This window comes from Enoplosus armatus, chromosome 8, assembly GCF_043641665.1.
Source record: "Enoplosus armatus isolate fEnoArm2 chromosome 8, fEnoArm2.hap1, whole genome shotgun sequence".
Taxonomy (NCBI): domain Eukaryota; kingdom Metazoa; phylum Chordata; class Actinopteri; order Centrarchiformes; family Enoplosidae; genus Enoplosus; species Enoplosus armatus.
Window position 1 is genome coordinate 24307023 of NC_092187.1, and position 20316 is coordinate 24327338.

Genomic DNA, 20316 nt, shown 5'->3' on the forward strand with positions numbered 1-20316 from the left:
ATGAACACAAATGCACTCCTGTTAATACACACTAACTTCTACTAAATGTCCTGAACACACACACACACACTGCACAAGGCCAAACTAACACAAACGTTTTGTACAAAATCACTGTTGCCCTTATGGTTGTGCACCTATAGTGACCCCATAGTGACAAAACAGAAGCTCTTACAAACTACACGGCCACAGAAACGGTGACGGTGAACCTGAAAGCAAAGAAGAAGGTTGTATACTTTACTTTGTTTTTGTTTTTTTGTCTGCTAAAGTTGCTGATACAAGGGCAACATTGCCTCTGGTGGTTTGACAAAATATTACACTGCTGTTTTCCCAGCAAACAAAATTCAGGGCAACTCTTTGAAAAAAAAAAAAATGCCAAAATTGTCTCGCTGGTTATATCCCGAAGGTGTTTCATGTTGCCTCTCGTGTTGCCAAAAATCTTTTTCACTCATTACAACTACAAAATGTTGCTCTTGTGTCCTGGCTCAGCTTCAGTGCAACGTCTCAAAGTGTCATGGGAGGACAAGTGTTTTATTGAGGAAGTAGAAAAGCGTATAGTTGTATACATTAATATTTTGGATCTTTAAATGATTTAAGCCAAAACTTCCCAGGAAGGTTTAAACCTGCATGTAGACCAACAAAACAGCAGAAAATTAAAAAAATAATGACCAGATGAAACAGAAATAGCTCTTCAACGAACAAACACGTAGTGGAATATACACAGCTTATAAACAAAACCATCAGGCTGCTTCAAAACTGCTGCCAGAGTATCACAACTTCAGTGTACTTTCTTGTTTGTGTTTGTCGTTTTGGTAGTTAACATATTCCTGTTAGGTGTTATGTTTCCTTTTTGGCTTTCCTTCTGTTAGGAGAGGTGGGCTTTAGAGAAGATTTTGTTCTTTGTACAAATAATTTGCCATCAGGTAAAAACAAGTTGCCAATATTTAAATATCTGTTACAAAATCTTTCTTTCTGCCTCTAAATCTCATGGAGTCTCTGACTTTCTGCTTCGCCAACATGAAAACAGTAGATGCAAGAAATGTTCATCTCAACTCATTTACTTCAGAATTGGCTTTTAAAATCATATTTTTCTTACACAAAGTGGAGAAATTCCCTCATAGTTGATGCTTTGGAAAGATGTCACCCCACAAGAAAAATATGAATTAAAGACTGAATTAAATGACTTAAGATGGACGTGTTCTGCTGTGTAGCTGTCGCCTGTTTAAAGCTGCAGTCAGTTTTGGGAGACTGGCGATGGAAAAGGATGATGTGCAGCACATGACGAGCCTGCTCAGAGCCAGCCGCTGCAGAGGCTGGAGGACAGTAGAGTACTTATAGCTTTATTTAGGTCCTGGGCCTAGCTGATGTAGAATATCAAAAGGGATCAGATTTGGAAGATTATGGTGAATGAATTAAAAACATGTTTTGGTTTTGTTGTATATGTTTGGATATCAATAAAGCATTCCTTTAAATGACTGAGTGGTGTTTGGACTCTATTTGAAATATGTCCTCCTTGAAATCTGCTATTTAAACAATACACATTACTTTGACTTTAGTCTTTTACTTTTATTGAACACAACTCCTAATGCTAGAATCTGGAAGTGGATCAGATGGTGGTCTTATTTTACTACCTTTTTTGCTCTAAAACCAAAAGTCAACCAGGAAATGTTTAGATTTTTTGTCAAATTGTTTTCTGTTGACTGTTTAAAAAAAATGGTATAGTAATGTTACATTTCACTTTTGTTATCTACCACATGGGTCGGATTGCAGAAGAGTTTCACCTGTTATGATGTTTAGTTGACAGTTACTATGACAAAATGCGCGTTCCCTGACCGGGAATCGAACCCGGGCCGCGGCGGTGAGAGCGCCGAATCCTAACCACTAGACCACCAGGGACGGTTGTGCTTTCAATCACACTACATGTACAAAACTTGGCACTGCTGAAGGCTGTTTTCCTGCTCCGGGCTTTTGACTCATACCGATAAGAGTATGAATAGTAGAATACTCACTCTAATTTTCCGTTTCGCCGATTCAAAGCAGAAACTAAAAACACGCTCGGCTATCGCGAGATTTCATTGCAGCACAGACAACGTAATGTCGCAAGTTGTCGTGGCCGAGTGGTTAAGGCGATGGACTAGAAATCCATTGGGGTCTCCCCGCGCAGGTTCGAATCCTGCCGACAACGACGTTTTGTCTTCATCACATCGGTTACTGTAGTTACAAACCTTTGATTGTTCTAATTAAATCATCACCTTCAACTGTGTGAATTGAACACATGTAGGTGCTTTTGATATTTAACGTTAGAAGAATTATTTATACGATATGAATTTTTGTAACTCAAGTTTCCAGTTGTGGAAAGTACTGTACCGAGGTGCACTCAAGTATAACCAGTTTATACTACTTTATACTTCTGCTCCACTACAAGGGAAATATTGTACTTTTTACTTCACTACATATATTTAACTGTTGTAGTTATTAGTTACTATGATTTTACATACAAAACGTATGATCAATTATATATACAGTGCTGTGAAAAAGTATTTGCCCCCTTCCTGATTTCTTATTTTTCTGCATATTTGTCACACTTAAATGTTTCAGATCATCAAACACATTTTAATATTAGACAAAGATAACCCGAGTAAATACAAAATGCAGTTTTTAAATGATGATTTCATTTTATTAAGTGAAAAAAGCTATCCAAACCTACCTGGGCCTATGTGAAAAAGTAATTGCCCCCCCTTGTTAAATCATGAATTAACTGTGATTAACCACATTTTTTGGAAAGCTGTGTTCAATTTCACTAGCCACACCCAGGCCTGATTACTGCCAGACCTGTTGAATCAAGAAATCACTTAAATAGAACCTGTCTGACGAAATGAAGCAGGCTAAAAGATCTCAAAAAGCAAAACATCATGCTGAGGTCTAAAGAAATTCAAGAACAGATGAGAAACAAAGTCATTGACATCTATCAGTCTGGAAAGGGTTAAAAAGCCATTTCTAAGGCTTTGGGACTCCAGTGAACCACGGTGAGAGCCATTATCCACAACTGGAGAAAACTTGGAACAATGGTGAACCTTCCCAGGGGTGGCCAGCCTACCAAAATTACTCCAAGAGCGCATCGACGACTCATCCAGGAGGTCACAAAAGAACCAAGAACAACATCTAAAGAACTGCAGGCCTCACTTGCCTCAGTTGAGGTCAGTGTCCATGATTCAACAATAAGAAAGGGTGGCACAACCAGTTATTAGGTCTAGGGGGCAATTACTTTTTCACATAGGGCCAGGTAGGTTTGGATAGCTTTTTTCCCTTAAATGAAATCATTTTGTATTTACTCTGGTTCTTTGTCTAATATTAAAATTTGTTAGATGATCTGAAACATTTAAGTGTGACAAATATGCAAAAAATAAGAAATCAGGAAGGGGGCAAATACTTTTTCACAGCACTGTATATATCACCATTTTTCATAGTGAGTACTCTTGATACTTTAAGTACATTTTGGTAATATATGTAGTTTTACTCAAGTGGAATTTCAAATGCATTACTTGTAACAGTATCTTTACACTGTGGTATTGTTACTTCTACTTAAGGAAATGATCTGAGTACTTCCACCACTGTGTGTCCCTTCTATCAACCAAAAACGTTCTCCTGTACCTACTATATTGCATTTACCTGAGGGATGATGACACTACTGTAATTCATACATTTCACCACAAGAGAGAGCTGCTTGTACGGTGCAGAGTGTTTATGTAGGGGCCATTACCTCTGTCAACTATGATAAAGTCAGTGATTGGACACAGACCGACAGTATGACTCCATAAAAGTCATTGAAATTTGTTTTTTTATGTTATTTTAACTGTGCGACATGTAGGCTAAAGTATTACAGTATTAGAGTATTGAACCAGATCAACAATGTTTATAAATGTTGTAATGTAAAAACAGAAATTAACAAAATAAAATATATTTTAAAAAATCAGTATAGAGACAACAAATCACCACAAACTTCAGTGTGAGCGTGAGTCATGTGTTGTTGTTTTTTAAATTGAGCAACAGAGGGATCGATCGAGGGATTGATATAATTTACAAAGAAAAGTTTGTTCCACCCATTCATGGAAATCTAGTGTTTGAGGCGAAAGTTCAGATGAGAAGTTGTATAAACTAAGAATAACTTTCCAGAAGTTACGCATACAAAGGTTGAATTTACTTGCAACAAGATGGATTTAATCATAATCCAGTACGTATTTCACAGATGGATGTTTTGGGGATTTTGTTGATTTCAATCAAGTAAAAAAAAAAAAAAGACAAATATGAGTAACTCTTGCCGGCATTTGGAAGAACATGCTGCATGAAGTACATGATGACGTGATGATACAGTTTGCCCCGCCCCTGGCAGCCTACGTCACCCTCCCTCTCTATAAAAGCACGAGCCGACCGTTGGTTCCAGCAAGAAGCAGCGTTGACATCCGTTCGGACCTTGGAGGGTTACATTCACCCAAAACTTATTTTCAAATGGGCCCCGTCGCCTAGCGTTTACTCCCCCAGCCTCGCCGACTGAGTTGAATTGCTACTGAACATCAAGCACGTCTGGGTCACTAACAGGTGAGGGTTTCTCGGGTGGTGTGAGGTTATAAAATGGTGGTTTTATTGTTGGTGGAGGGCTCCTGCTGAGGGGGCGAGCTAACGATGCTAGCTAGCTCGCTTGTTATAATGGCAGCTGTTGCAGAGCTGTGTGGGTGTCTTTGTTTTGGGGTTTTATAAGAAGAAGAAACGTTTTGTGTGTGTAGTCTTTTCTCGTTGTAGTCCAGTTTTCTGTCCCAGAGTGCCAACAATCATATTAACAGCGGTGCCGACATTTAAACGAGCTGACGATTCTAGTGTCAACAGATCTGTAGATGTTGTTTTTTGTCTTTTGTCAGAGACAACGATGTCCTCCTGTACAAGATAAATGGTCCAGCCTTACGACCGGCTCTTTATCCGCTTGATTTATTCGCATCGTGTCCTTAAATGACGCGTCCGTCCTGCTGTTTGTGATGAAACACAGTCATAACGTCAAAATGTCGGTTTGGTGCAGCGACTCTAATGTAAACAAGACCCCTGCAGAACATGGGGTGGCGTCATCGTGCTGAAGCTGCGGACGTGCTGCTGCGGACAAAACCGTAGAGAACAGGACTCTTAGTGGGTTTATAAATTACATATTTTGGTCGTGAGACATAATCAGTTTATTTGTGTCTCCTTTGTTCCTGATCGAAGCATCTCGTTTGTTTCTGCGAGTCAAAGATGTTTCTCTCTCTGATTTTTATCTCCTTTCCTGCATGTAATAAGTGCTGAAAGGATTCGTTGATTAACTGGTTAGTCGATTGATCAATCACCATCAAAATCTGATTACAAATCAAACGGTGATTGAAGTAATTTATCAAGCAAAACAGCCAAACACTTGCCTGTTGTTGGTATTGTCTGACATGATTATGGAGTACGTTATTAATCCATTCATCGGAAAAAAGTCATTATGGAAACAACCGACATATAATGAGACATATGCAACTAGCTGATTCATAATACATGATTACAAAAAATGCCAAACATTCAGTGGTTCCAGCCTCTGGTGTGAATATTCGTGGGTTTCTATGATAGTAAACTGAATATTTGGGGTTTGGACTGTTGGTTAGAAATGTTTCACCTTTTTCTGGCATTTTGTAGACCAAACAATTACTTAATCAATTGAGAAAGTAATGGGCACATCAATCGATAATGAACAGTGTAGTGTAGTTGCAGCCATAATTTCAATAACTGGTTAATTACATATGGTTTTGATGATGAAGTAATCATCAGTTGAAGCCCCTGTAATGAGATCATCAGAATGTCTGGCTTGGACCGGTGTGTGTGTGGGCATTTGTCTGGAAGGGAATATAAAAATAAAATGCTTGGGTGAGTGATGTAGCCCAGTCTGGTGTTGATCAAACTGTTTTTCCTCTGCAGGTTTCCATCAATACAGCGACCATCAACAGTAGAATGGCAGCTATTCCAGCAGGCGGTTCTCTCGTGGCGACCACTGACTACTACCGAAGTGAGTCTCTCTCTCTCCTTTGATTCCCTCATCACAGCGGAAACTGACTCCTTCCTCCTGTCGGGTCACTTCCCAGTATACTCCCACTAGATAAAGCATCATTAAAGTGCCTCAGACTGAGATGTAATGAGTCACTGCTTTACCCTGAATAAAACATGACTCGTATGTGTAGGCTATGCTCAGGGTGACTTTGGGTCTGGAGCTGAGAGCTTGGTTTAATGCTGATTGTATTAGTAACCAGGTCAGAGTCTGAAGTGTAAAACCAGCCTCTCTTTTTTTTTTGTTCATATATGTAGCATAGCTTCACACGAGACGCTAAAGTCATACAAGCTCACATCCGTTGTTACAGCAACATATTTGGCACCTATCTCTTCGTTATGATGGGAGTTCTGCGTGTAGATATATGTAAAGTATATGTTCTGTTTAGGTTTCCCAGGGTACCTAACAGACCTGTTATCTGCCTCAGTAAATCAAATCAAAAGCGTGCATTACAGCTTACAGCTTCTTTGGGTCAAATATTTAACCCTTCAGAGTAATTCATGTTAAATGAACCTTACATTTCACCTTCTCAGTTTGGTTGACTCTTTTTTCTGATCGTTCTCTCCTCCTGCAGGGCGCATCGGCTCTACGTCCAGTAGCAGCTCTTGCGGCAGTTCGGAGTACAGCGGGGAGGTCATCCCTCACCATCCAGGTGTGTGTTTGGATCCATGCAAAAGGGGAAAAAAAATGTGTGTTAGTGCGGAAAAGCCTTAGAAACAGACTTTAGACCCTCATGGGAAGTTAAAACTCAAAACTCTAACAAGAGAATGAGTCATTTAAATGGCTGTGTATTTGGACAGAAGTGTGTTCTGCTCAAGAGGATCAGCAACCACTGGAGTGTGTCCCTGTACCGGATCCAGGTGTCTCTGCCTGTCGGAGCCTATAGCCAGCTGTTTGAATATTGTTTTATTCAACTGGCCCACATCCTGTGTGCAGTTTGAGCAACAAATGTCAAAAGATTGTGACATTGCTTGATCCACGTCACAACACCAATATCGCAGGCAGACCTTCAGTTTCGGGAACCTCACTAACCTCATTGCTGTGGTTGAGTCAGCTGTTGCCTCAGATCACACAGACTTACTATGGTTGAGTCATCCTGGAATACACCGAGCTCTCGTTTCTGGTCTTTCTAGAAGAGCGGAAGAGCAGAAACGTATTTTCACTTTTCTCTCAGGATTACGGGATTTCTTTAACCTCCCATTCAGATGTCAGTATTCACATAAAAAACCCAGCGTTGGCACACACGTGTTCAGCCCCGGTGCACCAATATAACCCTCAGCACCAGTTAATATCTGCTGACTTGACCAGTAATTCTGGATCAGCATCTCAGTGCAGCTTTATGTAAAAACCAGCTGGGCCAACAGTCTAGTGCTGGCTCAGGTTTGTGTTGGCATGCCTGTTTTAACGGCTGCGTCAGCTTTTTAATGGTGTCAGGGTGCTAAAAAGTGTACACACACACACACACACCACAGTGCAGTAGGTGACAGTGTGTGTGTGCATACATGGACAGTTCAGTGCACATGCCCTTCATACTGCTTATTTTGTTAGTTTTCTGAAATTCAATTTGATTGAAAAGGACAAAATAAATACACAAATAAATAAAAAGTGGCATGAGTGAGGAATTAGCAGTAAAATCATAGCTATAATGGAAAAATTATATTTACAACCACAAACAGATGAAAAAACAACAGAGAAAAGAGAACTTTAAGACTGTATTGGACTGTATAGTATTAAATTGTAATACTTGATTAGATGGTTTACATTGTTTCTTGGTGTTATAACCAAGTAAGCAATGATTGGTTTATACTTGATGAAATGTAGGAAACAAGATCACATTGTAGACTGTATAAACACACACACACACACACACACAGTATATATGACTTTAGAATTAGCTTGGCCTAGAAGCTAATTATGGCACACAGCAGCTGTATTATAAATATAACAGCCTGAATGTAAAGCAGCTGTTCAGACACTAATCGAGGTGTCGCAGTCAGTTTGACACAGAGCCAAACACGAGTCCTGAGAGGGGAAACCTGAGTCATTTCTGAGTGTAGCTGCTGAAACACACCCTCATACTCAAACACACGTACTCCACAATCTAACATTGTCGTACTCGGTCTGCTGTCTCCCTTCAGCGACTGCAGCTGCTGGTACTTTTCCTCAATTTAGTCTTTAATCTTTAATCTGTTGAGGAAGGTTTATTAAATACTGTCCTCTGGAAGTTAATGTTGTGGTTGGTTTTAAATGGACAGTAGGTGCAGTGTTACCTGTATAAACTTAAAGCCTGATGCCTCCATGTTCTGTCTCCACAGGACTCCCCAAGCAGGACTCTGGCCATTGGTGGTCCAGTTTCTTCTTTGGGAAGCAGCCAGGGATGACCCCACTGACGGAGGAGGCACAGCAGAAGTAAGTATAAGTACACACACACACAGCCACGGTGTCTTATTTACTCTAATCCTGGTCATAGTCCTTACAGTGTCATAATTTCACCCAATTTATCTGTCTCAGACTTTGTTAGAGACTCCACTGATAAATGTTGTGTAACGTGTTGCTACATGTTGTTCACCAAAACCACCTGACAGGGCGTAGACCTTGGATGTATTATAGGAACTGGATATCAGACTCAGCCCCACCTCCTTCTGATTGGCCAGCACATAAGCCAGAAAGGTTTTCTAGCTTCTGCAGTTGCTTCCATGTTGCCCGGCCCACTGCACCTGAGCACCCCTGCTGGCCCCGCCCAGTCCAGCTCAGTCCAACTCTGTATCACGCAAATAAAATGAGCTTTTCAGGGCTGTGGATCAGTTCAACAAATATCAAAGATATTAAAAAGGAAGAACAGAGAGTCATAACTGAGCTTGTTTAAAGTGTGAGGTGTCCTGTCAACAGTTATACGGATGTCTTTTATATTCTGAGGGAAATGCTTCAGGGGCTGCAGGGGAGGTTTTCGTTGCAACACCGCGAGTGGCCACTAGGACAAATTGGCAGAAAGGTTGAGTGGCGCGCTGCATTGAGCTCCCTTAATACATCCATGGTGTAGACAATGAAATCTGTCCTGGTGTGCTTAGCTGGCAGACACACCCTTTGTGTTTATACAGTATCAAGAATAGCTTTTCACAATCTCTCTCTCTCTCAGGGCGGGGGTCCCAGGTGCGGTGACGAATGGTCAGATCACCTGCGTTGCCAGGGAGATGGTGATGCAACGCCAAGTGAGTGAGAGCAGCGACGCAGGAAGCCCCACCTCCTCCTGATCCTGCAGCCTCACTCTGATCCACGCCGCACCTCGGGGGGGGGGGGGGGATCAAACCAGCGACCAACGCTAGGTGACGGGAAGACATCCCGTTTACAACCTTATTAGTTTTTTTTATATTATTATTATTCATTGTAGTATAGGCTGCCTTACTTGTGTTTTGTTTTGGTAACCTTGTGTTTTTTTTATTTTTATTGACAACCAAGAAAAAAAAATAATTCAAATAAAAAAAAAACAAACAAAAAAAAAAACAAGACGATGATGCAACTGATAGGCTCCTTTGTTCTTTTTTTTAACATTTGTACTGTTCAGTGTTTGTCATACTGTGGTGCGTAGACATCCACATGCCTTTTGTTTAACATTTTTCACTTTTGTCACCCTGTGATTGCAAATGCAATAAAGTAGACTCTTGCAGCCTAATGTTCTGTGTTGGGTTCACGTCTTTGTTCTTCTCAAACACTGCAATTACCAAACAGAAGAGAGGTTTGTTTAAACATTACAAAAGAAGTTTTGTTCGAATTCAATGTTCATCTAAGTACACATACAACCTTCTCTGTGGTTTTAACATGATTTTAACTTTTTAACCTAATAAATGATTTATAATTTATTAGTTTGCCAAGTGATGTTTTCCATAGCGGTGTAAGGACCAGGAGGTGTCTGCTTGCCAGGGAGTGGTTCACTGGTTTTGTACAGGGCTATTCCAGGAACTGAGTAAACACTGAAAGAGCAGCACTTCACGTCCTCCAACTGCTGCTGCTGCTGGTTGGATCAGTGTCCAAACACTGGAACACATCTGGAAACTGTATCCAGCAGTTCCTATGGGTAAAAACACATTCCAGGGTTCCAACCATAGACCGTATATAACATATATAATGTATTCTATACAGTCTCGGCTTTCAACTTCCCTTTTTTTTTTAAATTTAAAGGCCTAAATCTTGGATGTGTTTTTGTTTGCAAAATAATATCTGGACAAGCTTTTCTCTCATGTTGATAGTTCCAGGATTAGCTGCTTTCAGTGCCTTTAGCAGAGGAAAGAAAAATGCCTTACAGTCTACATTTAAACTTCGAAGTCATCTGGAAGAAGGGCAAACACTTAATAATAAAAAAAACACACAGCACACTGCTATAAAAGTTGGTTATATGCCAATTATCAGTAGTTACCGCACTTCCATCCACCTCCCATGTTTGTTGGTTGCTTCCTCTTTTTTAATAAAGTCCAGTTTTCTAGATAACATCCATACACTAATGGTATTTAGTAAATATAATTAAAAAAATAAAAATTAATAAGTATTCTTCCACACACACTCTTCCCGCCCTGCAGCATAAATCAAACGCACCTTCTGTGAAGAAGGTTGTTACCTTCTGTTGGTGTTTGTTGTGCATCTGCTGCTGAAACCAAATAACTACTTTAAGTCTCGTAAACTCCTTTTAACCACCACCTCCGCTCCTGTAGACTTATAAACAAGCTAACCCACCGACAGTCACGTGATGTTGCCTCTAGTCTGGACGGTTTTATTTCCTAGAGGAATATTTACGTCATTTCAGGCTGTTGATTTAATGGAGAAATAAGCAGTGGTGGAATGTAACTAGGTACATTACTCAAGTACTGTACTGTAAATTATGTACACATTTTGAGGTACTTCTCCTCCACTACAGTCCAGTATTATTGTACTTTTAACTGCACAACAATTATTTGATAACTTTAGTTACTTTACAAGATGTGTGTTAATCATCAGATTAATCCTTAATGAAAATAATCACTATTTGCAGTCCGATACAAAATAGTTCAAAATAGTCAAATGTAAAAAATATATAAAGATATATGATAACAGTGCTATCAGTCACAGAGGACGTGCAGAAAGCAAACACCATTTCACTTGTACAGTTTTTCCTGACAGGTGGAGAAAAATCTCTCTGCTGACTGCAGCACAAATCCTGACGCAAGGACTTTCCCATTTGGCTGTAAAATGGGTTTGTGTAAGCAGTGCTGTCCCCTATTCAGCCCCTCGGTGTCTCTGTGTGTCTCTATGAGACGGGGGAAAGACAAACAATGGGAGCGGCGCTGCTGTAAAGTGGCCCCCTCTGCATGACAGTGTTGAAAGGTTGAAAAGAGGATTTGTTCTGCGGCCGGCCGTCCTCCCACGCTGCAGTTTTTCCAGGTCACTGGGTGTTCAGAGGGTCATCGAAAAGTGGGAGTGAAGTAGCTGATCTTCTCTATCCGGATCTCAGTCTCTTGTTGTCGGGCTCCCCTCCCTCTCCCTGGTCACAGTGCCGGGTGTTATGGTTCAAATCAGTATCATGATAGAATTAAGAATTTTCAAGGGTCAGATTTGGAGGTGGTTCAAGTATTTCAGATCCTGAGGCTGGGCTAGGCTACAATCAATATTTTTATATTAATCACATGACTACTTGTATGTGAAAAGGGCCGCTCATAGTGATTGACCCACAGAGAGTTATTACCTGACTCTGCAGAGCTTCGCAGCGTCCACCAGCTCACTGTTTTGGTTCACTCTCATAATTTAGTTTTCAGCCGCAGCATGAAGCTGTCGAGACAGAGGCAGATATTTCCCTCAGAAAGTGATGGAGACCAAAACACAGCTGAAAGACAGTGAATATCAGGTTTACGTTCGGCTATCATTTTCTCTATTAATTTCTGCAGGTTCCTGATGGTTCATAAACACGACCCCAAACACTTTTCATATTTTATTTTCCCCCTTCATCTTTTCTCTTATTCACATTCACATCTTGATTTCAAAATGCACTTTTGATTCAACAGCTTTTCTCCCACAAGATTCAGACTTGCAGTTATTTGTTGCCGTGGATACTTCAGGTTTCTGTGGGACGCGTCGGAGACGAGCAGCCGTCTTCATTCTTCCACAAAACCAACTAAAAAAAGTCAGAATTTAAATTCAAATGTCCGTGAACCTGGGCAGGACATCATGACATATATTTAATTATCCCGAACAATTCTTCGAAATATTATTGAAATCATAATTTGGCCAAATGCAATATCTGCATTTTTGATGGTGGTAAAATGTGTCACAACATGTTGTTATAAATGAAGCATCGTGGTCCTACATAGATGCCTATAAATCATATTCTCCAGGTACTTGTTAGGTACATATGTGTGTGTATATTTGTATTTTTTACCTGTACATTTAACTTGAGATTGGAGTTAAAATAACTCACTGGGAACAATCTTACAAACATAAAGTCCTGGATTGTCACGGCGCTGGCCCCCTGAAGGGATCACTTTGTGAGGCTCAGTTTCAGGACCAGTTTCCACATTACACGTATCATCAAAATCCAACTTTTTGATGATATTTGGTAACTTTTGACTCCGCTTGAAGCCTCTACTTTCACATTGCAATCTAAAATATTTCGCTGCATGAACAGGCTTTGATATTAAACATCAGGTACTTTCTTAAGTGTCTTTTTACGTGGAGTTCGTCCACCTGGTCTGTGCTCGTCCGTTTGACCCTGGCTGTCAAATCCTGAGCAGCAGCAGAGGGCTGAGAAATGGGAAGTTAAAGGATCCTGATTTCCTAACTTCCTTTCAGTTTATGAACCAATGAGGTGCGCTCGTTTCCTTCTACTTGACGCCCCGATCAGCAGGGCTGCTTGGTTTGGAGGTGAAGTGAAGAGGAGAAGAAGAAGAAGAGCCCAGGACAATGTTGACCCATAATCCTTTGCTTCCAATGCCGCCTGGGAATCCTGGGAGGAGAGGGAAACACAGAGTCTCACTTGAGTCATAAAACAGTTTTAGAAATATATCTTATTGTAAGTATAACTTGCGTTAGCTCCTCCTGCCTTTTATCCAACCTGTGAGTTTTTGTTAAATCCATAATGTGCAAATGAATCAATTCATACGTTTTTTTCTGGGTCACTGGGCGCACTGGTCATTGCAAACTGGGAGGGAAGGATCAGATATTCTCTTCTCCATCTCGATCTCAGTCACTGTAGTTTATTTTGAGCGAATCCCAAATACGACGTAAACACTAGAGCGCCAAATGTTCATCCCCGGCTGAAAATAGTCCCCAACACATGCACTGTTTCCTCCTGTTTGAGGGAACTTTCTATTTGTGGCCTCTTTTCAAAGATTTATGTCCTCAGTGGGAAAGAATGGCCTCGGAGCCACAGACAGAGCAGGGAAGTCAGAAAGTACAGAGCGACGGACTGACACAGCGTTAGTTTTGGCCTTTTGAAATAACTTCAGCCTTGTCGTTTAAATGCAGAATAGGCCAAAGATAACTTTTCTAAACCATGTCTGAAAAACCAGTTGGACTTAACCTGGTTTAACAAGGCCACTGGAACTAGGTTTAAGACTGCTGTGTGTGTGTGTGTGTGTGTGTGTGTGTGTGTGTGTGTACACTGTATACTGACCTACTTACTGAGCGTGCAGGCATGTCTGTGTATATGCAGCATGTGTTCTTGTAGACCTACTTATTTGAACACCAGGGCCTCCACTGGTCATATATATTTTTTGCATTTCACCCAAATCGCATGTTTTTTTCGTGATGCATGTTTGATCTAAATGTTGGGTAAGTTTTCAGTCCATTTCCAAAAAGAAAGATTTCATTTCATCACTGACATCCAACTTCCTGGGGCTGTTTTTTCATCATGATGCTGATATTTTAGGCAGCAGTGCACTTCTGACTTTGTGGCAGCAGATTGAGGACGACCCTTTTCTTGTTCCAGCAGGCCTGTCCTGTTTCAACATGACAAGGCCCCCGTATGCTGACTGGCCTGCACAGAGCCCTGACCTCAACCCCACCCAGCCGGAATGAACCGGGACACCGACTACAAGCCAGGCCTCATCACCCGACGTCAGTGGCCGACCTCAGTAATGCTTTTGTGGCTGAATGGGAGCAGATCCCTCTTCTTATAGTGACTGTGTAAGTAAATAGGTTTACCAGGTGGCGTTGCCATGGTGACCAAGAGGGTGAGCTGTTTCTGTTTGTGTCTGACGGAGTCGTTGTGACAGCTGAACACCGGCTTCATCTGCTCCGGACTGGGGGGCAAGTCTGAGAGAGAGAGAGAGAGAGAGAGATGAAGTGAACACTGCTGCTAAAAGCAAATGTCACTGTGACACAGAAGCAAGAAGAGAATCTGAGAAAGAAGAAGAGGAGAAGGGAGCATGAATAGTAGTAGTGTTTCTGTTCCTCATCTTTAAGATCACCTGTCAGTCAAACACAGTGTGGGCGGGACTGTGACGTCTTCCTGTTTTGTCATTATTCAACATGTAATTTTCTCTCAATCAAAACAATAACAAAAGACGCCGCTTGGTGACGTCATGAAGTAGCGAGGGATCATGGGAGTTAGTAGTAGTCATCTCCTCACAGTTAGGATTCCTTCAGTGTTCATCGTAAAGCAGTTTCACGTGACGTCCCGGGGGGGGGGGGGGGGGCTGCGAGTCTGCTCAGCTTTTTTCCCTGATAAATGTCTAAAATGCTTAATTTCTAAAAAAAAAAGTGTAAAAACGTGACTTTAAACTGGGTAAAAAGTACATTTCCGACAGCTTCTGGCAGACAACCACAACGCTGACGCATGCTCTTTATATGACGACCGTTACCTTGATTAAAATGAAAGATTTCTCTACGTCTGAAAATTGTTGGTAAGAAGTAAACAACTCAACAAAATAAAAAACGTTTTAATGCTGAAAAGAGTCGCATGTTGTACCTCTTTAATGTCTGCATTTGTCTTTGCGTGTAGTTTTGTTCACTAAACAAAGTTATTCTTATCAAACTTAAACATCAGTAGATTAATTCATCATTGTCAAAACCTTCTAACTACCTCCAGTTTTCTCCAGAGGCGAGTTTCTACCTGCCCTCAGTGTCCCGGGCCCTCATCCAGACCCTGGTGAACGTTTTTCTGTCTCCACTCTGAAACAATGGAGGCAAATTATTTATTTATTGATTGACTGATTGATTGATTGATTGATTTATTGGTTGTTTGAAACATGACATTAAAAAAAGCTGCGTGTCATCCTTCCTGAAACAGTGTCCACAGAACACACTATATCTGCAACTGAAGGACTATCTCTGTCATTGATTAATGTGCTAATTATTTCCTCAATATTCTAATTAATCATTTATCTTTAAAATGGTTGAAAATAGTTAAAAAAACGTCCATTAAAATGTCCCAGAGCTTACGGTGACATCTTCAAACTGAATTGCTTGTTTTGGCTCCCTGTTTATTGACATATTATTATTGAAAGCAATTATGAGCTTTTTTGAAATATTGCAGCAACTAATGATAATTTTCATTATTTGAATTTATTGATCACAGATTTGCTTATTTGTTTAGTCTATAAATTGTGAAAAAAAAAGAAAGATTCTCATCAAACACTCAAAGAAAACCAGCAGATATTCTGTAGCTCAAATAATAGAAAACAGAAATAGTGTTTAAAGCGCTCAACAACGTCCCAGTCCAGCAAAATGAGTGAAGAAGCAAAGGATGTTATTTTCCCTGGAGGGATGCAGAGTTCAGCCAGAGAGGTCAAAGGTCAAAGGTTCAATGTGTGTGTGTGTGATCATACTTCTGTAGAAGTGGTTGCGGGCGAGCAGACAGGCTGGAGAGTTGACGCTGGTCATGGCGAGTCAGATGTTTGGGGTCGTCGACCTACAGGGTCAACATCCTGGGGAGGGGGGTTGGGGAGAGAGAGAGAGTGGGGGGGGGTCGTGACTCAGGTCAAACCACAAAGCTGTCTGATTTTTCACATTTGAGTCTAAACTTCACTTTCATCAGCTGGACATCAGATATTGTGTTAATGACGAAGTAAAAATATTACTAGAGCTGCGTTTCTCTTTGAATGAAACACACATCCAACAACATGGACAGAAAATAGACAGTTTACCAGCTTTTTGTGAAGTTTTTTAATTTTGAAATTCCAAAGTCACAGCTTGATTTAACATCTACTGTGGAGCTGCAACTCTAGATTACTTTAATTATTGATTATTATTGATCGGTTACTTGGTTTATTAAATGTCAGAAAATAGAGTAAAGTGTCCCTCACAAGTTCCCTGTTCAAATATCTTTTTGAAACAACTGCAAACTTCTTTTCTCCCTTGTGGACAATAAAGACAGACTGACTGACTAATAAAGATCTTCACTTATAAAAGGCTGGAATTGAAAATTGTTACTTGAAACACAACTTCGATAATTAATTGATTACCAGAATCATTGCTGATTATATTAAGTCCAAATTCAAAATTAATCCACGTCTCATTTCCTGTTTGTAAAAGATGGCAGAATAGATTAGCTTCTGATAAATTTAGTTAATAAAGTTACAGTTCATTGTCAATATCTGTATATTTTCCTTTTTTATTTCTTCCCTTATTGATACCTTCATTCACTTTGTTTTATACTATTCCAATTTAAAATATTTGAATATTCGTTTATTTGTTTTCTGTGCGTAGCGTGGAGGAGGCTACAACTGCGCTTCATTGTGCGATCCTGTGTTGTATAATGACCAAATAAAATAAATAAAGCTGTTGAACCGGGACACAACTTGGGTTCCTGGTCTGTCTGTGCTGGAAATAAACTGTTGGCACATAGAAAACTTCGTCAGCTGGCATGAGCAGTTATAGCCAGAACAGACAGAGAATAGAGCGCCACCTGCAGAGACCGAAAACTTCACCAACCGAGAGTCCAAAGAATAAAGTCTAACCCTAACCCGTGAAGAGGGAAATGCAAACACTGAGCTGAGCAAAGCAAACAGAGGAAACGATTATTCAACCTGGAACACTGATGCTGCTGTTATCAGAACCTGATGCTGCTATTATTAGAAACTGTGTGTGGTTTTGTTTGTCTGCTGCTCGTCAAGATCCTGCTGGTTTCAAATATCTGAGCCGTAAAGCCTCAAAGATCGATTATGTGTCCTTTGGAATTTACAAGGGAAGCTGGGAGGCTTCGTCAGATTCAGCATCAAATAATTTCCCAACACTTCTGAAGCGATGCCTCTGAGATGCACCTCAGGAACATACAAACTACCAAAGTTGTCCGTCACAATACTTCATCTGTTCCACCCTGAAATGTGTGCACCTTCTGATACAGAGGCTAGTTATTTGATTTGTGGTTATGGTCCGTCAGGTGGCTCAGAAACCAGGTCTCTTTCTTTGGATCAGATAATAAAGAGGATTTTGGCAGGTACGCTGGTGATCAACTGTCAAAATAGGATTAAAGTGACGTGTCCTGAAAGTCAAAGTCAACAGCCCGGGGGCTGCATGTATGTTTGTCCTCGTTCAGTGTTAGCTTTAGATAAAAGTTACTTTTTCGGGTAACAGGAGCTGCCACAATATTTGTTTTAGTGTTGAAATCTAAGGCTGGTGACAGCTTTCATGGAAGCAGCTGGTCATTTATTTTTACAGATAATCCTTGCTGCTCCAGTTTTCCAGGTTTTCTTGTTTGTCCTGTAAACACTCATTTCACTGTTGTCCTCGTTCTGCGATTCTGTGGGTTTGAACGTCGAATGTTTGATAAAAGCATGGAAGATTAGCTCTATATGTGCAAATATATAATAAGAGACAGAACAACATGCAGCTGGATGTGTGTTTGTCAGTTCAGTGTAAGTAAATATTGGCGTTCGTGTATTTAGGGAGATTTGTTTCCTAATGGATGTTACTTTGACAGACTTAAAGTGGGTAATTTCACAGCTCTGAGTCTTCGTGGTGTTTCATATGTAGGCAGGCTCTCTTCACACGCTGAGGCGGATTGAATTCTCAGTATTGACTTCTGTGCTGCATCACGTGTGTGGTGTTTATGATGCATCTCCACCGCTGCAGCAACAGCACATCCTCTCATGCAGTCTGTAAGCAGTTTGGCACGGACGAAGACCGCGAAATAAAGAAATACACTCTTCAAGTAAAACGTTAGTATTTTGCTGGACTTCCTCCGTCATTCTCTTGATCTAACAATGCAAGTGAAGGAGGTGTGGGTGGAGGTGATCAGGAGGTCATCTACAGCTTCGTAACTCACTGGAGCTTCGTATCGCGCTGTTTTCGCCCCCTTTTGAGTGATCCAACCTCCGATTCACATGCAAATGCATCACGTTAGTGAGGCTAAAGCAATCTGAGGCTGTTAACATCCACACTGGATATCCAAACAGTGAATGAAGCCTTTTTTATACATAGTTCCCTGATTCCAACAGACAGAAAGTAATTAACATAAACTTAAATAAAGTAAAATAATTCATATTTGGTGTCAAATCATTGGCAGATGTTCCCTGCAGACCCTCTGTCAGGCCTCTACTGGATAAATGATTGTGTTTTGGGGCTTTTTGCCCTCACTCTGGTCTTCAGCAGTTGATCAGGTGGATTGACATCAGGTGACTGAAGTAGCCAATCAGGAACATTCCACTGTTTGGCTCTATACACCTTCTACATGTTCAGGACCATTGTCATCCATTCATCATCAGTACCAAGTGAAAAGACACGAGTGGACAATAACACTGATGAAGACGTAACATGTCCAAACTACAGAGCGTAAAATACAGAGATTTACAGAGTAAAAATGTTTGTTTGCTAAGAAAAATACACTTATCCCGTATTATTTATTCTTATTCCACCTGAGTTGAATGATGAAGTTATTGTCATGCGGCTGTTTGCAATTCTTATGAAAGTGCTTGAATATTCAAATGTGGGTCACAAACTTGATCAGATTTTTTTGGTTTAAAGAAACTTAAACATGCCGTGTAGAGTTGTATCCAGTGACAAGATGAGTAAACTCTATAAACCTGGAAAAACCGACCTGAACTATTTCTTATGTGACCATCTTTCATCGTCTGCTGCTGCTGCGTTGTGTAAGAGAAACCTAAACTCAGCTTATATAAGTGTGAAGTGCCAGTAACATGTAGGGGAGAGGTCACTGTTGTTTCAGCCTCCTATAGAGTCTGTTTCTCCTTTTCTCCCCTTAAAGCTGTAACCATGTCTCTCTTTCTCTCCCTCCACCTCGTTCATCTGTACGTCGAGCTCATATTAACACTTTTAATATGGAAAAGAAAGAATCTCTCCTTATTCAACTGTTGCATCCGTCAGTAGGCCTGAATGAGAACATTAGCTGAACAGCAAAGAAAGACAGAAGAACAACAAAGACAAGAGGAAAGAAATAAGGAAATAAGGAAGGAAAGAGAACGATGAAACAAGGAAAGAAAGGAAGGAAGGAGGAAGGATATGTGAAAACACCGTCCTCTGCACCACTAATTCAATCAGCTTGAACGGTTCACTGATGATAAACAAACATTTCTTTTCTCATGCAAAGACCCACCTCCGGTCAGCTCGCCACCCTCTTTAAATCTCATCCCCAGACTTCAGACAAGAATGTGCAGGAAATGAAGCCAACGTCTGCCAACCCCCCCCCCCCCACACGAGAGTGATGGTGCAGTTTTGTGTTTCAGGAGTGGCTTCTGTTTTAGCCAGAGAGTCGAGTAGCATCCAAGTCAAAAGGTCAGCGGCCCCATTTTTACCTCTCAGACACACAGCTGCTGCTTTTAGCTCCGCTGTGACCCACATGTGAGGTGGATGTAGGTCAGAGGTCACAGTGATGTAACTGGAGGGTCCCCGTCAAACGGCGAGAAAAGGTCTTCTTCTGCGTTAACTGGTGACCGCTAGAATAAATGCCGTGGTGGCCGTATCTGAACCGTCCAAGTCGACTCTGAGTTGCTAGTTTGATATTCTGAGATGATCAGAAATGTATTATTCACAGCATTCGTCCAGGTAAAGTACCGTCCAGAGCGCCTGCTCACGCATCAAGGCTCGCGTTGTAATGCTTTGCTGCATCTTCTGCGATGTGAAAACTTTAGATTTTCACACACTAATTAATAAAAAAGTGTGGGTCTGAAGTCAGCTGTCAGCTGAAGAGCCCTGGACTGGTTCATGGCGATCATCGCTCATGCAAACTGCTTCTTTCGGAGGAAATGTTATTGTCTTTTTATTCCAAAGACAACTGAATCGCAGAATGGGCAGCAGATGGT

The 20316-nt window shown here is 40.9% G+C and overlaps 1 protein-coding gene and 2 non-coding genes across 3 annotated transcripts; 2 read left to right on the forward strand and 1 right to left on the reverse strand.

Moving 5' to 3' along the window:
* Positions 1-1821: 1821 nt before the first annotated feature.
* On the reverse strand, positions 1822-1893 carry trnae-cuc (transfer RNA glutamic acid (anticodon CUC)). The gene has a single exon. It is a non-coding gene; the product is annotated as a tRNA-Glu (tRNA).
* A 207-nt stretch (positions 1894-2100) lies between these two features.
* trnas-aga (transfer RNA serine (anticodon AGA)) lies at positions 2101-2182 on the forward strand. The gene has a single exon. It is a non-coding gene; the product is annotated as a tRNA-Ser (tRNA).
* Positions 2183-4443: 2261 nt separating this feature from the next.
* On the forward strand, positions 4444-9767 carry ppdpfb (pancreatic progenitor cell differentiation and proliferation factor b). The gene is made up of 5 exons (XM_070909747.1): positions 4444-4593; positions 5971-6058; positions 6672-6749; positions 8413-8506; positions 9234-9767. Exons 2-5 carry the CDS (start codon positions 6004-6006, stop codon positions 9346-9348), a joined length of 342 nt encoding a protein of 113 aa, XP_070765848.1. The 5' UTR covers positions 4444-4593; positions 5971-6003; the 3' UTR covers positions 9349-9767.
* Positions 9768-20316: the final 10549 nt, after the last annotated feature.